At 43.8% G+C, this 14,209-nt stretch overlaps 1 protein-coding gene across 1 annotated transcript in view; it reads right to left on the bottom strand.

The window, feature by feature from the left end:
- The window catches only part of FOXK2 (forkhead box K2), a 44,352-nt gene extending 41,674 nt beyond the window's left edge, over positions 1-2,678 (bottom strand). Inside the window, exon 1 of the mRNA XM_050981251.1 lies at positions 2,185-2,678. Coding sequence (XP_050837208.1) covers positions 2,185-2,678 — 494 coding nt within the window. The remainder of the gene's footprint in view (positions 1-2,184) is intronic.
- Between the last annotated feature and the right edge of the window lie 11,531 nt (positions 2,679-14,209).

Raw genomic sequence — 14,209 nt, 5'->3', positions numbered from 1 at the left:
GGAACAGGCCACCCTTAATTTTTTAAACTTCACCTGCCATTAAAATTTCCGATGATTGTGTAGTCATAGGCAAAGCATATTTATTACTGGCAGCAGAGGAGGATTAAAGAACAACAAAAATAGATCTGGTGATTACTTGAGCTGGAGGCTGGCAATCATCAATCTTGAGCTCACACCAAAACTACTTTCTTTCCCATCACACTTCAACCATTAATTAATGTTTACATTATACTGAAGTAAGTCAGTTTGACTTAAAATCCAGGAGATCACCTTCAGTGTGACCAGCTAAATCTACAACAAAACTCAGGAACAGGACTACAAACAATATTAGTCATCAGCAAACCACAGCAAGGACTTCCTAAAAGGAGACAGCACCTTGAATTTGCCTGAAGACTGCTGTTCAAAAAAAAAAAAAAAAAAAAAAAAAAAAGCTTTGCAAATAATGAAACTACTATTTCCCCATTCAACCCCAGTAAGAGTTGTGTTTTAGAAACAGCTTTATTTTTAATAAAGCAACAAAGTAGCACTTGCTCTTAATCACCAGTGTAGCTCTGGGGCTGCAGACTCTTCCTGCCCTCCAAGGTGATGCTCATCCCCCTGCATGGTGGCTCCAGCTCCTGGCCAGGGGCATCTTTTATTTACTGGCCCACATCTGCAATTTGTAACCAGGAGATAACCACATCCAGCAGCTCTGGGAACCGAGGGCTGTGTGTGCACAGCCCAAGGAATGGTGTCACCTCTGAACACAGCAAATGCCAGTTTCTGCACCACCACCCACGTTCACCAGGGAAGAAATTTTAACTACACACAACTTTTCACCGTTGTTCAATAAAAAAGTGAGACAAAAAATCCTTCTGAATCTTCTTTCCACTTGAAAAGCCACACTAATGGAAAGAACTAGAATAAATTACAAATCAGTGGACAGCATGAAGAAGAACTACTTCTTTTTTCCTCTTTTAAATGTTTCCTCAGGTAACATTTAAAAGAATGTTACTGACTCAATTACTCCAACTAATTCTAGACTGTTTGAAATCAACACAGATCATGCACAATTGTGCTTACAAATAATATATTATACCGCAGTGCTTACAGAGAAAAAAGTATTTGATCTACATTTCATAAACGTGTTAGATTAAAATACAGATTAACCACATGCCAAATAATTATTAATATTAAAAGCAGAAAGCAAAAACAGAACTGACAGTTAAAGGTCAAACAAGTCCTCCAACTATATTCAGGACTACACACTGGCACTGTTAAAGCCCTTCAGAATGAGCATTTCCTAGAAAGCAGCAAGGTAAGACAATTTGATTTTCACAGAGAAATCAGGTGACAGAGCTAACATTAGGCCGACAGAGCAGAAAATACACACCATCAATGTCCTAAGCACCGTTTACAAGCTCATAGGGCATTAAGGCCGTGTCACTGATGGCATGTGCTTTATAAAGGTACAGCACTCGTAACGTCTGAGGTATTTCTTAGTCAAGGAAGCTAAAATACACTAAACCAAAACACTTTCACTTTTCCTACATGTGACTCCTCAGAGCACAGATCACTTATTTACGGTTCAACACAGCCTTAAATGTCAGGGGCAGGCCTCACGTATTGCCCTAGAAAATCATTTTGCACAGACAGTTAATGTTTGGTAATGGCAAAGGAATGTATTACCGTTTAAAACCTCTTAATACATTTGCTGTCACGTAACGAAAACATTTGAAAACGCTAAGGCCAGCAGAAGCATTTCACGTGGATGATTCAGTTTACCCGTAAGAATAAACGTTAAAATTAGGCAAAGCAACAGAAACTATCACCAAAACCAGAACAACCCCCCGGCTCTGCCAAAGCACCGAGGGGGCCCCAGGACTCCCCCAGCGCTGATCCTGCCCCCAGCCAGCCCGGGGCCGTGCAGAACCACCCGGCCGGTCTCCCCTGACGCCCGCGAGCAGCACTCGGGCTGTGCCCGGTTCTGTTCGCCAGCCCGGGGCCGCTCCAGCCCGCGCCGGGCGCTCCGTGCGGAGCTGCGGCGGGGCGGGCGTGCGGGGGAAGGACACGGCGGAGGGCACGGCGGCGGTGCCGGGCGGTGCCGGCGGAGGCGCGGGCAGGACGGGGCCGCTCTCGCCTGTCACACGCCATGTGCACCCGCGGCCTCCGGCGGGCCCCGGAGCGCCGGCCCCGCGTACTCACACTCGCGGCAGCTGCAGCGGCGGCGCCCCGCGCCGCTGGAACACGCCGTCCACGAACACGCCGTTCTTGCCGAGGCAGCGCAGGTAGAAGTCGCCCCCCGCTCCACCCGCCGGGTCCCCCTGCGGCGGGGGCGGCGGCCCGTCCGCGCCGGCCGGCGGCGGCGGGGGCGCGGCGGTGAAGATCTCGAGGTGGCGGCGGGAGATGAAGCTGGAGTGGCCCATGCTCACGTCCACCGAGCCCTGCGACGAGTTGCGGCCGATGGTCACCGAGCGCTTCTTCATGAGGTACTCGAACTCCCGGCCCTCGAGCCGCGCCACGGCCGCCGCCGCCGCCGCCGCCGCCATCTTAGCGAGGGACGAGCGAGGCGCGGCCCCGCCCGCACCGGCCCCGCGCCGGCCCCGCACACAGCAGGGAACGGGGCCGCGCACCCGGCCCTGACGCAGCCACGCGCTGATTGACAGCGCGCGGGGCCAATGCGCGGTCCGCACGCCCATGGGGCTACGGCGGCGCGGCCAATGGCGAGCGGCGCCGGCCCCGCACGTCCGAGTGTCGGCGCACGAGCGCAGGGGCGCGGCCCGGAAAACGCGGAGCGGAGCCGCGCGCGGGGAGCGGGGCGGAGCTGCCCCGGCGGCACCTCCCGCCCGCCGGCCGGGAGGGGAGGAGAAGGACGGGAGGGGAGGGACGGAGCCGGCTCCGGGACGGCCGCCCCTGCCGGCTCCCGCGCCCCCTTCCCTCCCTCTCGGCCACCTGCAGCCTCCGGCGGGGATCCGGGCCCCGCACCTGCCGTCCGCAAGCAGCGCCCTCAGGAACGGCACCGGGCGCGGGGGGGGAGAGGGGGAAGACTGGAATAAATACAAGTAGAGGAATAGTGGTAGAGGGGGAGCAAGAACCACTAGGAGAGTGCTGGGTAACTGCTCAAATTTAGCCTCAAAATACCGTATTATTAACAAATAATAAAAACAGAACTAAAACTAAAGTTTGATCTGACAGCTTTGTGAGGGTGATGTTAAACCTAAAGGTAACTCCGCACTGTCAGAGTTTTGTAACACCCATGGAAAATCAGTAGAGTGTTTCAAATGTCCAAGTTCCAGGTAAGGCAGGCTGTGTCTGCACACAGCTCGGCTCAGCCCCAGTTTTCTCAGAGGAACTAGGGCACAAGGAGGGAGCGAGTGACCTGACACAGCGCCCAGACACCGAGTGCTGAGTGTCACTGCTCCGAGGCATGGCACGCAGGAGGGAATGGCACAGGTAGCAGCATGGAAACACCAAGTGAGAATCCACAGCAGGGGTTTGGCTTGAAAATGGCACAGGCTACCAAAAAAGATGGCATTAATTTTACACAGTTCAACAAATACAGCATCTGCACTGAAAATATTATACCTGATCCAAACACTCGTTGTTACAGGGACCAGGCACTATCAAAACTGAAAAGTAAACAGTTAAACACTTTTGGCTGTGAACTGGGAAGAGGATGCTACAATGTATTCATGCTTATTTACCAACACATGCACTGCAAACATGTCACCATAACAGCTCCATAACCTCACCATGGTTTGCTGAGAAAAGGGTTGTGTTGTTTGGGGTTTTTACCGTACTGAAGCTCACAATTATTTATTAATAAAATAGCTGCCCAGAGAAGCTGTGGCTGTCCAATCCCCAGGTGTGTTTAAGGGCAGGTTGGATGAGGCTTGCAGCAGCCTGGTCTGGTGGAAGGTGTTCCTGCCTATGGCAGGGGGATGAACTTTAGGTCCCTTCTGACCCAAACCATTCTGTGAATTCAGAAGACATTAAACATTTTTACACTTCAGCCTAAAACCAGTCAGCCTGCTAACAAACATCTAGCAGTAAAGTTGAAATTGAAACTTTTGAGTTTGCACATTTGAGTCAACAGATCTTCAACTGTAGAACTATTTTGTGAATGCTAAGGAACAGAATATGGTACCTGCTGCCTGCAAAGTGATGGCAAACCTTAGTTTTACCCTTAGGATTGTATCAGCACTTCTTATAGGCAGCTACAACATAATTCCATACTGGTTCAGTCCATTTACACAATCTCATATGCACAGCAGATGCAGTAAAATATAGCAACAGTTTAGAGCTTTGGTTTCTTTTACAGAAACTTTAGTTAAATCTTGCCCACACTTTGGTATTTAGAATCAGACTTTCTTCAATACCAACATATGTTTGGCACAGCAAATGTGGAGCATCAGAGAGGCAGTTATGACTCCCTGATTCTCAGCTTGTTTTTATCCCTTGGCTCTGCTGGCAACAGAAATGTTGTGCCTGCTTTGCTAACAATCGGTTTGGGATCCTGAGGGCCCTGCTGGCTGGAATTACCCATGGATTGCCATCTCCTAACACACCCCACGCCTGCAGAGAGAAAACTGGCAGAATGGGAGAGCAGCCAGGTGAATTTCCATCAGACCAGCAGTGCTTTCCACCACCCTGATGGTTGCTCAGTTTGCAGAGCTCAAAGACACTGCTGCTACTTCACCCTTTTCTGTTATGTGAATCACAGCTTTCTTAATTTGTATTAATTCATTAATAACAAGCAGTACTGAATTCACAAAGCTGATACAAATCCTGTCCTGTTCATAGAGAACAACACAGAGAACACTGACATGGAGTGCTGAAGTTTTGCAATCTGTCTGCACTGAAATTTCTTTCCAAGGGTCCCACCATCACCAAGCTGCTCTGTGGAAAGGAACTGAGCACCAGTAGGGCTGTTTGCTCTTGCATGAGCAGCACTGCAGAGCAAACACCAGACCCCATTGTGAGAAGCTCCATTCGTTTCAAGAGGACAGCTGAGATCCTTCTGTGCATGTTTTTCTAAATTGGAGCAGATTTAGTCACTTTGTGATCACACAGCACAGCTACAGGTCACCCTGACCTGCCCATGTGCAGGTCTGTGCTGCACAGAGCAGGAAGCAGAGCAGGTACAGGTGGTGAACAGCTCCCACTGGCAGAACATTCTGTCTGTTCTGGGTTTCTGGGTTCCCCAAAAATCCACTCGTGGAACAAAACCTGGCCCTGATGTCAGAGCTGCACTGCAGATAATCCTCTTTCACACTTGTTTTTTCCCCTGCCAGCTGACTGAAAGCAAAAGGCCTTTTTCTCTGTCTGCCTTATATCCACCTTAACTATTCAGGACAGAATGAAGCTACTGACCAAAATTTAATCATCCCAATGAACTTCTGCAAGGGCCACTGACACTAAACAAGCTCTCAAAGCACTTCTTCCATTTTTCTACTTCATGCCAAGTAACCCAATGTTACCCAGTCCCCATCATATTATGCAGCAGCATCTGACTGCATCACAGAAATGAAGCACCTGTACCATCTAATCTTAAAACAATCTGGTCTGAGGTTAATAGAAATGTGTAAGTACCATCTGAAAGCTAATCCATTAATACCATTTTATGTGACCAACCTACACAGTTTTAGACTTTTTCATTTTTCCTTGAAGCTCCTGCTGTGGCAACACAAGGGCATTCATTCACAGCTGCTTGTACTGGGGCTAGCACTGCCACAGAATGAAGTTTTCTTCTTATCACATGTGCCCTGTACTGAGGGCTATCAATGAGGGCAGCAGCTTCTCAAGATGCACATTTTCACAGATCCCAAGCACAGACTACTATTAGAGGAATATGATGAATAATCAAGTAGATTAAGTGACCTTAATTGCTTACCTTGACACAACCAGCAATTAAACAGCTTTTAAAAGCTATCAGGAGCTATCCATAATCTTTTTATTACAGCAAGTGTCCCAGGCTTCCAGTGAGATTTGATTTTTAGTAAACAAAATTCTACAAAGTTAATTGTCAGAACCACTTCAGTAACATCCATGTGTGATATAACAAAATGAGCCCTTCAAATACCAGACCCTGTGCAGCTGAATGGAGAAAGATTTCCCATATTAATATACCTGCACCTCACAAGCACATTTTTCCTTTCCCAAGGTGAGAAGCCCCTTGTAAGCAGTAACACCTTCCTCCAACAGAGCCTCAAACCCACAGGCACATTTTTGGGTAATCCCAATAACTATCCTGGAGCTCTTCACATGCTTAAATTTAACAAGGTGTGTAAGACTTAGCAGGACTCGTGCTGGGATTTAGTAATTTTCTCACAAATGCATTTTGGTCAAGGGGAAAGTGTTAAAAAAGCACTGTGCAATTGCTGCAAAATATTGAAAACAGCAAACGGCTGGGATGCTGGGAAGCTCTCCAGATACACCCAGCCAGTTTCTGAAGTGGCTTTAATAATAACAGGAGAAAATAAACCACTATAGCTCAAATGTTAGCAATTTTTTTCTTCATGGATGACTTTCCCACCTCTTTAAGTAATAAAGCTGTAAAGTGCAATTCTCTTAAAAAACCTAAGACATCCAGAACACATTTTTTGTAGGAGGAACAGGGAGGAGGGCAAACACAGCCACCTGAGCTGCCACTTGTTAACATGCCATTGACCTGGGAGAGAAGGGAAATGAGCACTGCACAAGCCAAAGCCACCCAGCAGCTCACTGGGCTGGGCAGCTCGGTTGTGGAACTGCTTTATTATCCTTTGCATTCTAACCACAGGCTGCCTGCTTCCTAACACAACCCAAAGAACCAGTCAGCACTTCTCACAAGTGCAAGGCAGAAAGCTTCTGGCTCAGCAGTCACTCACTGACACAGAGGAATTGCTCCTCTCCAGGTGGGGAAGCCATCCAAAAACTATAAAAAATAATCAGGCTAATTAATTCCTATCTGCAAAGAGCAATTACATAACTGACCTCAAGCAGTTCAAGGTGAGCAGTCAACTCAGCCATGCTGGAACTTGGTAGTGACCAAAGGGATAAAGGCACAGCCCCAAATCCTCCATGTGCTGTAAGACCATGAAAACTCAAATGCCTTGAACAGAGAGCATCCATTCCACTCTCCCAGGTAATCACTCAGAAAGGAACTCTACACTGCAGCACCACAAAAGGATTTCCAGAAGCTGCAGCAGCAGTGTCTGTTAACTGGAAGTGCAAACCCCCCTTGCTTTGCAATCCAGCCTTGTATGACCCAGACCTTTGCCAAAGAAATAGTTAATTATTCTTCAGGCTTCTATTTTATGTTTAAAATTGGACCTGATGATTTAAAAGCACTGAAGTTTTGTTATCCACTGCTAACCAAGAGTTCTACACAGCGAAGTCCTGAAGCATAATCAGGACCAGATCTCATGAGTGCAGAATTCACTGGATTTAATGTTGATCATTAGTAATTGCTATCAGTTATGAGCCACAATTCTACTGCAAAAATTTTCTCCAAGTTTTTGCCTTTTCTGCAATGAAATGTTCATCCCATCTCTTTGATGGATCAAGAAATGTACAGGAACTCTCTTTGAATTAAAGAAGCATAATCATCTTCATTCATATGCTTCATCTTTACTACATGAAGCATAACCAAAGGTAAATCAAATCCACCACCAAATGTAAACTAACAAGAATCAATAGAAAAAAAGACTTTAAAATATTCTTTTCATGACAGAGCCTTCTTATTGAAATTTGTCATTTCAGTGTGGGAGAAATGAAGTTTTTATCAAAATCAGTTTGGTTTGGGTTTGTTTTAAAATCAATGCCTTTTCCTCAGCCAACAGAAAGTCAAAAAGAAAGTAACAGTGAAAAGTAAAGACATATTTTTCTTTATATGTGTCTTTGAAATATTTCTTACTGTGTCCAAGAGGATAACTGCAGAACAAAGCAAACTTAAGAAGAGAGTTACTGAGATACTGAGGTATGAAAAACTATCACACAAAGGTTAAGCAATTGCAATTGTTTTCACTAGAGACAAATGTAACTGAAATCATGTAATAAGGCAGAAGCACTGTGAGAACAACCTCATGTTCCATAAACAGATATTGTAAGATGCCTATAAAGAAACTGGCTGAATTCAAAGCACACAAAGAAAGATCCTATAAGGAATATGATGACAGCAGCACTGCTTTTCACATCCATATAAAATATTTAGCATTGGTATTTTTAATGTGTAACCAAAGCCTGAACAACATAAAATAGGACATTTTCCATCCCTGTTAGGAATCCCTCCAACACAAGAACCAACCTCTGTTTTCTGTTTCTACCAAAATCTACCAAAAGCCAGTCTTGCACAGCTGCATTTGTAACACTGACATAAGATGGAGCTGCCTGAGAATGTCCTTCCTGGAGACAAAACAAGATACTGAAGTACATTTAGTCTCTGGTTTGGCCCAATAGATTCTCATTTTCCTAATAAACCTCAAAATACTCAGAATGGTTGTCATGTTTAATTGCTTTCTCTATGAAACTGAAGGACATTTATATCTAATCTTTAAAACATAAAGCATTTAAAGTTTTGATAAAAGAGAGAGAGACAAAGTCACACTATTGACTTCTTTCTGGGAGGGGAACACTTGAACAACAAATAGCTGTTTAGAACCACTTAGGAAAAAAACCCAAACAAGTGTTGTGGTGCAGAGATTCTGTTTGGGTCCTGTGCAAATCACAAGGTGTTCAAGCAACCTCCAGAAGGGGAGAATACAAACATTTCTGACAGGAGAGACAGGAATCTTTTCAAAATTCAGACTCATGTTAACATGCTTTGCAATACAAAATGGATGGCACAGACAGGTCTGAGATTACCTTAAAAAAAAAAAAAAAGTAATATTGCCCAAATATCAATACCAAACTCTTTTCAACACAGGGAGAGAAGGAAAAAAAAATAATCAATGAAAACCAATTTATATCTACTGCAAATATAGAATACTGAGGCAGAAAGATGTCACTCACTTCTGCATGTTCACCTGAGTGATGCATAATAAGCACTGTAAAGGTGAGACCTTTGGGGAAAACAGAACCACACGTGAGGGGAAACAGTTCCCTTCAGCAGATATTCAGAACACCAACACACAGGCACTACAATACCTCAGTCAGGAGCAGAAAAATGAAGCTGAGTCTCATCAGTCAAAGGCCACCACGGGGCTGTGCTGGGAACAGCCAGCAGAGAGTCTGTGACCAGAAGCTACTGATGCTCAGAGACAGTAATTACTGACAGATGTTCAACAGAGGAATAAATCTCTCTGCTGAGGACTTGGGTTCTTCAAAGCCCATCTCCTCCACCTCAGTTTATTTTGCTAATTGAATTAGCCTGTGGTTAATTTGATACTCTGTTTTCATTTCAGTCTCAGAAAAGGAATGATGCAACAGACTGTATTCCAACCACCAAACAAACCACCTCGTGATGAGGATCCAGAGTTCCTCACCAGTGTTTCCAAGTGCCCCCAGTTCCATCCAGTGCCTTCTGTGGGGCATCCCTGCTGCCAGGGGAGCTGCAGGTTTGGATAGTGACAGCACTGAACACAAGAGCAATGGGGAACAACGTGCTTGTAATTGTTACAGTCACTGCAGTCAGCTACAGACAGTTTTTCATCATCAAATCACTGAGTGAGGTGCAGAACTGGGACAAGGAATCACAGAATATCCTGAGCTGGAAGAGACCCACAAAGATCATCACAGCCCAACTTGTGGCCCTGCCCAGGACACCCAACAATCCCACCCTGAGAGTGCTGTCCCAGCTCTCCTGGAGCTCTGGCAGCCCCGGGGCTGTGCCCATTCCCTGGGGAGCCTGGGCAGTGCCCTACAGTCTCCTGATCTCTGCAGGAAGAATCTTTCCCAGGGTCCAACCCAAACCTCCCCTGAGTATGTGGCTCAGGAAAAAAACAAACCCAAAACAACAGAAGAGCAAAGTTTGCTCAGTAGAAAGTTAACATGAAGAGAAGCATTTCTATATGTGTAATAAATATTTAGACCATAATAAATTAAAGTTTTAAGATGCACTTAAAGCTATTCTGAGGATGGACTGCAGCATTAGAGAAAAACAGTAACATGCATCAACTACACAGCAAAGCACCTTCCATAGCATCAGCTACAGGACTACAGGACTTTTTGACTTCTCACAAGCTGTTTATGCCACCTGAAACTTGTCAAGTGCAAAAAATTTGCAGATAAAATCCAGCTACTTTCTAACAGGATTGTTAGATAGAAATAAAACCAGAAACTGAGAGTTTAAAATAGAGTTGAAATATTAGTAGGTTGCACTCATAAACACATTGTCCTCTCTCCCAAGGACACAAACATCAAATCAGTCAACTTTCACAGACCACCATTAGAGTTTCTAGCCCAAAATATATTTGTAAACCACTATTAAATTTAGAACCTGTCTGTAAATAGAGCAGCTACACAAGCCCTGCCCTGCAGACTGCTGTCACTGCCCTGGGGCTGGTCAGTGCTGGGGATGACTTGAGAAGCTCAGCAATTCAACAACTTAATTAGTGTGTTGGCAGGCGCCAGGATTCTAATGAATTTTTAACTTTCTACTAATCAGTTTCAAGGGACTATTTGTATTTTCCCTCATCAGATCCCTAATGGCACTTTTCACTCAAATTGCCTTTATTTTACTTAATAAGGCTGTTTTCCTCCCCAGAAAACACTTAGTAAGAAGTTATTTGCAGCAAATAGATTATTGATGTAAGCACAATCCTGCAAACTGACCTGTGACACATCATTCAATTTTTTGTCATATACTGGTACAGAGTTCTGCAGAAATGATTTTATTTGCAAGTTTGGTGCCAGTGATGGTCTTCCTGCCTGACCTTTGGGCCTGACCTTTTTGTGTGTGTTTTACTTTCTGCAGCTTTTGAGAGAAATGTTGCTCAATATAAAGGTATCTTTCTTAATTTCAAAGCAGGGGGCTTTGGCTCCCTCTGAGGTTGGCCAAGTTTTGAAGGCAGCATTATAATCTGAGTTTGTGTCAGTGTGACAAAACCCCAAGTACAGCAACTGTAGCTCATTACCTCAGAGGCTTTTCAAGCCTGCTAATAGCCCTTGTACAACAAACTGTGTTTCTGTAATGTCCCATGATTTATGCATTCTCATTCTTTGATTTTGGCTCCATTTTGATTAAAGAAAAAAGCAAATACAGGTAAGAACATGCTTCCTATAATTAACACCAGTAACAGTCTTCAATTTCTTCCACAGATAACATTTTTCCCTCAGTTTATCAATTTTTAAAAAAAATCTGGGATTGTGTTCAGTCTTTACACAAACCCAGACATGTAAATGCAGCTGAAAATCTCCTTCCATTATTTTCTTCTTTTGTAAGGAAAGACTGAAAGGCAATTTTCCCCAATAAAACAGTTGCAGTAATTGCAGAGGCAGGGTTTTAGTAGACAAGAGGGGAAGAAAAACATCACTCACAGCTGTAACTGAATAAACCAAGATTAGGATGGATGGAAGCAGGGAAGGACAGATGGTCACTGGACATCCAAAAGAGACATTTTTTGTATCTAAAAATATTTTTTTCTTCCAATTCCCAATACAGAATTTTAAACACAAAACTCACCCTCTTTGAGAACACCTGGTGTCATCTCACCATTAAATGGATCAATACTGCCCTGCAGTTTGGAATTCACCTTTGCTATTTTGCACCACAAAGATCTGATATCAAAGAGTAATCAAAATTTGAAACAAGTGAATTTAAAACATCTACTAAGTACCCTCACAAACTTTTTTTTTTCCTCTTAACACCTGGTTGTTTTTTGGTTTTTTTTATTAGGAAGGCATGAGGCAAAATAAGCAAATGAAGAAAAAAGCTTTTAAAATCAGCATTCTGGAAGCTCATAATTTTAAGTTAAACCCTTAATATCCTATTTCTAAAGCTCAACAGGCTTTAAATTTGTCACCAAAAATAGGTATTATTTGCCTAAGATCCCAGAATAACTTGACATAATAATCTGAATAGCTGGATCAGCTTTTTCCTCAGTGCTTTTCTGTATGACTCCAAGGTGAAAAGGTGTTTCACATCACAGATCAGTGTTTAGCCCACAGCTCAATCCCAAGCTTGTAGTGCTGGTGTCATTTCCTGGGCTTGCCACTGGTTCCCAGGCTCACAGCACCTCCCTGGTGTGACTGAGAACAAACCACATGAAAGCAATGACAGGAATAAAAAACCCCAAAGATACCACCCTACTGAGGGTGTGTTTAGGTGAGTTCCTGTCTCCAGGTTATCACACGGACTCAAAGTGTGTCAGAGGCTGTGGGGAGACTGGAAAAGGGAAGAGCAGCAGCAGCTGTGGGAGCTGGAACATGAACCCAGGCCCCTGTTACCCTGGATAGCCTGGCAGCCCTGCACAGCCCTGGCATGGGTCTGACAGAACACTGGGCACATTCACCAGAGCACTTCTAGACTTCCAGCAGAGATCCTCTTCTGGCTATGGCTTTTGGAAGCTATCCTCAAAAAGAAGAACAAGTGCCTTATTCCTGCATTTCCTACATTTATTTATAATTCATCAATCTTGAAATAAAGTTATGCAAATCTTCATCCTATGATCAGACTTTTAAAAATGCTGATTTAGGACTAGTTTAGATATAGGGAGACAACAGCCATATGAATTTCAGGAAGAGTTATTTTTTTTCTGCACATTCACAAAACCCAACTGCAGCTGTCTTAATTTATAGCAAAGTTCACAAACCTGGTGAGGTATTTTTGCTCAAATCCTACCCAAACTCATATCTGCAAGCCCACACAAGACACTGAATCAGCATGTTACAGACAAGAATCATTTTCACCTATGAGAATTATCTACTGCAACCTGTACTGCAATCTGCCCTTCTGGAAAAGGAAAGGAAAGCCAAGTCACTGAAATATATGAAATATGTTGCACTTTATTATCCCCAAGTACTTTTATCTAAGTTTGGGATTTAAACCAGCACAAGAATTATCAGAGCTGATCCGCAGAGACTCACTTTAAGCCATCCCAGATCAACAGCTGAATCACAAGCTAAACACCACTGTACCATAGTCAAAGCCAGGTCGAGTTTATCCTTTGATGGAACTTTTAAATTGCAAAAAATCCTACTACAGCAGGATTTTATTTTGTGCCATTGAAGACAAGAAGTGCTGTGTTCATTTGAAAAATAGGTCATGTCAAAAACTGCTTTGAAATTATTAAACAAAGCTTACAAACAGTGATGAAATTCTTCTGCTGAAATGTCTTCTGATGTCTGCACCAAGGTTGACCAACCAAGAAGGAGCATATCACAGAATAATGAGGTTGGGAGAGACCTCTAAGAGCATCAAGTCCAACCTATGCACTAACACCTCAAAAGAAATATGTGCAGAGAACCAGGAAGAGCCAGGATGAGATTTAAGAGATATTCCAAGGATGTGGAGATCAAGAACAGGAATACACACTGGCTTCAGAAAATAGCCTAACAATTACTTCATGAGTTAGATCTAAAATATCTAAGCCCAACATGTTTTTAGGAAAGCATATGCAGTTTGTCACTTAGTCTGACTGAAGCCAAAGAACCAATGTAACGAAGTTCAACAGCAACATTCATCCATACAAGAGACCCTGATTGTTCACTGTCTCTGCTTACTGCATACACACTTACCAAAGTATTTTTGCTACTATAGACAACAGATGTTTACAAACACACAATTGTAACCACTTAAAAAAGACTACTTAACACAGTGCCTGCAGTCATCTCACTTCAGACCATATCCTCTCTTAAAGCCAGAGAAAGGTCTTTGTGATAAATCCTAAAACATCTCCACATGCACACTGTTACCTAGTACAGACAAAGCTATTCAAATCAGAAATTGTCTGTTTTAAGTTGCCTCCATGAATGCATTTTAAGGGTTCCCATATCTTAAATGCCATGGATCAGGACTGTGAGTACTACAATAAGAGTAAAAAAGAAAAATGGAAAACAGAAATGCAAGATGAATTCATTCTAGATCCTATGTTTTATGAAAGAACATTTGAAAATTCTATAAAATAGCCAAGTTCTCAAAGGGCCAAGGCTGAGTAACCTGATCCAAACCTGAAGTCAGCCCTGCTTGGAGCAGGGTGGATGAGATGACCTTCAGAGGCTCCTTTCAATCCATGTTAGTTTAAGGTTTCATAAAATAAACTGGAGAGTGAGGCTGTGTGTGTACACACACAAAACCACTCGTTCTCTTTAT

Source organism: Serinus canaria, chromosome 18 (assembly GCF_022539315.1).
Source record: "Serinus canaria isolate serCan28SL12 chromosome 18, serCan2020, whole genome shotgun sequence".
Classification (NCBI taxonomy): domain Eukaryota; kingdom Metazoa; phylum Chordata; class Aves; order Passeriformes; family Fringillidae; genus Serinus; species Serinus canaria.
The sequence above is the reverse complement of the archived record's forward strand: the minus strand, read 5'-3'. Positions and strand labels throughout refer to the sequence as shown.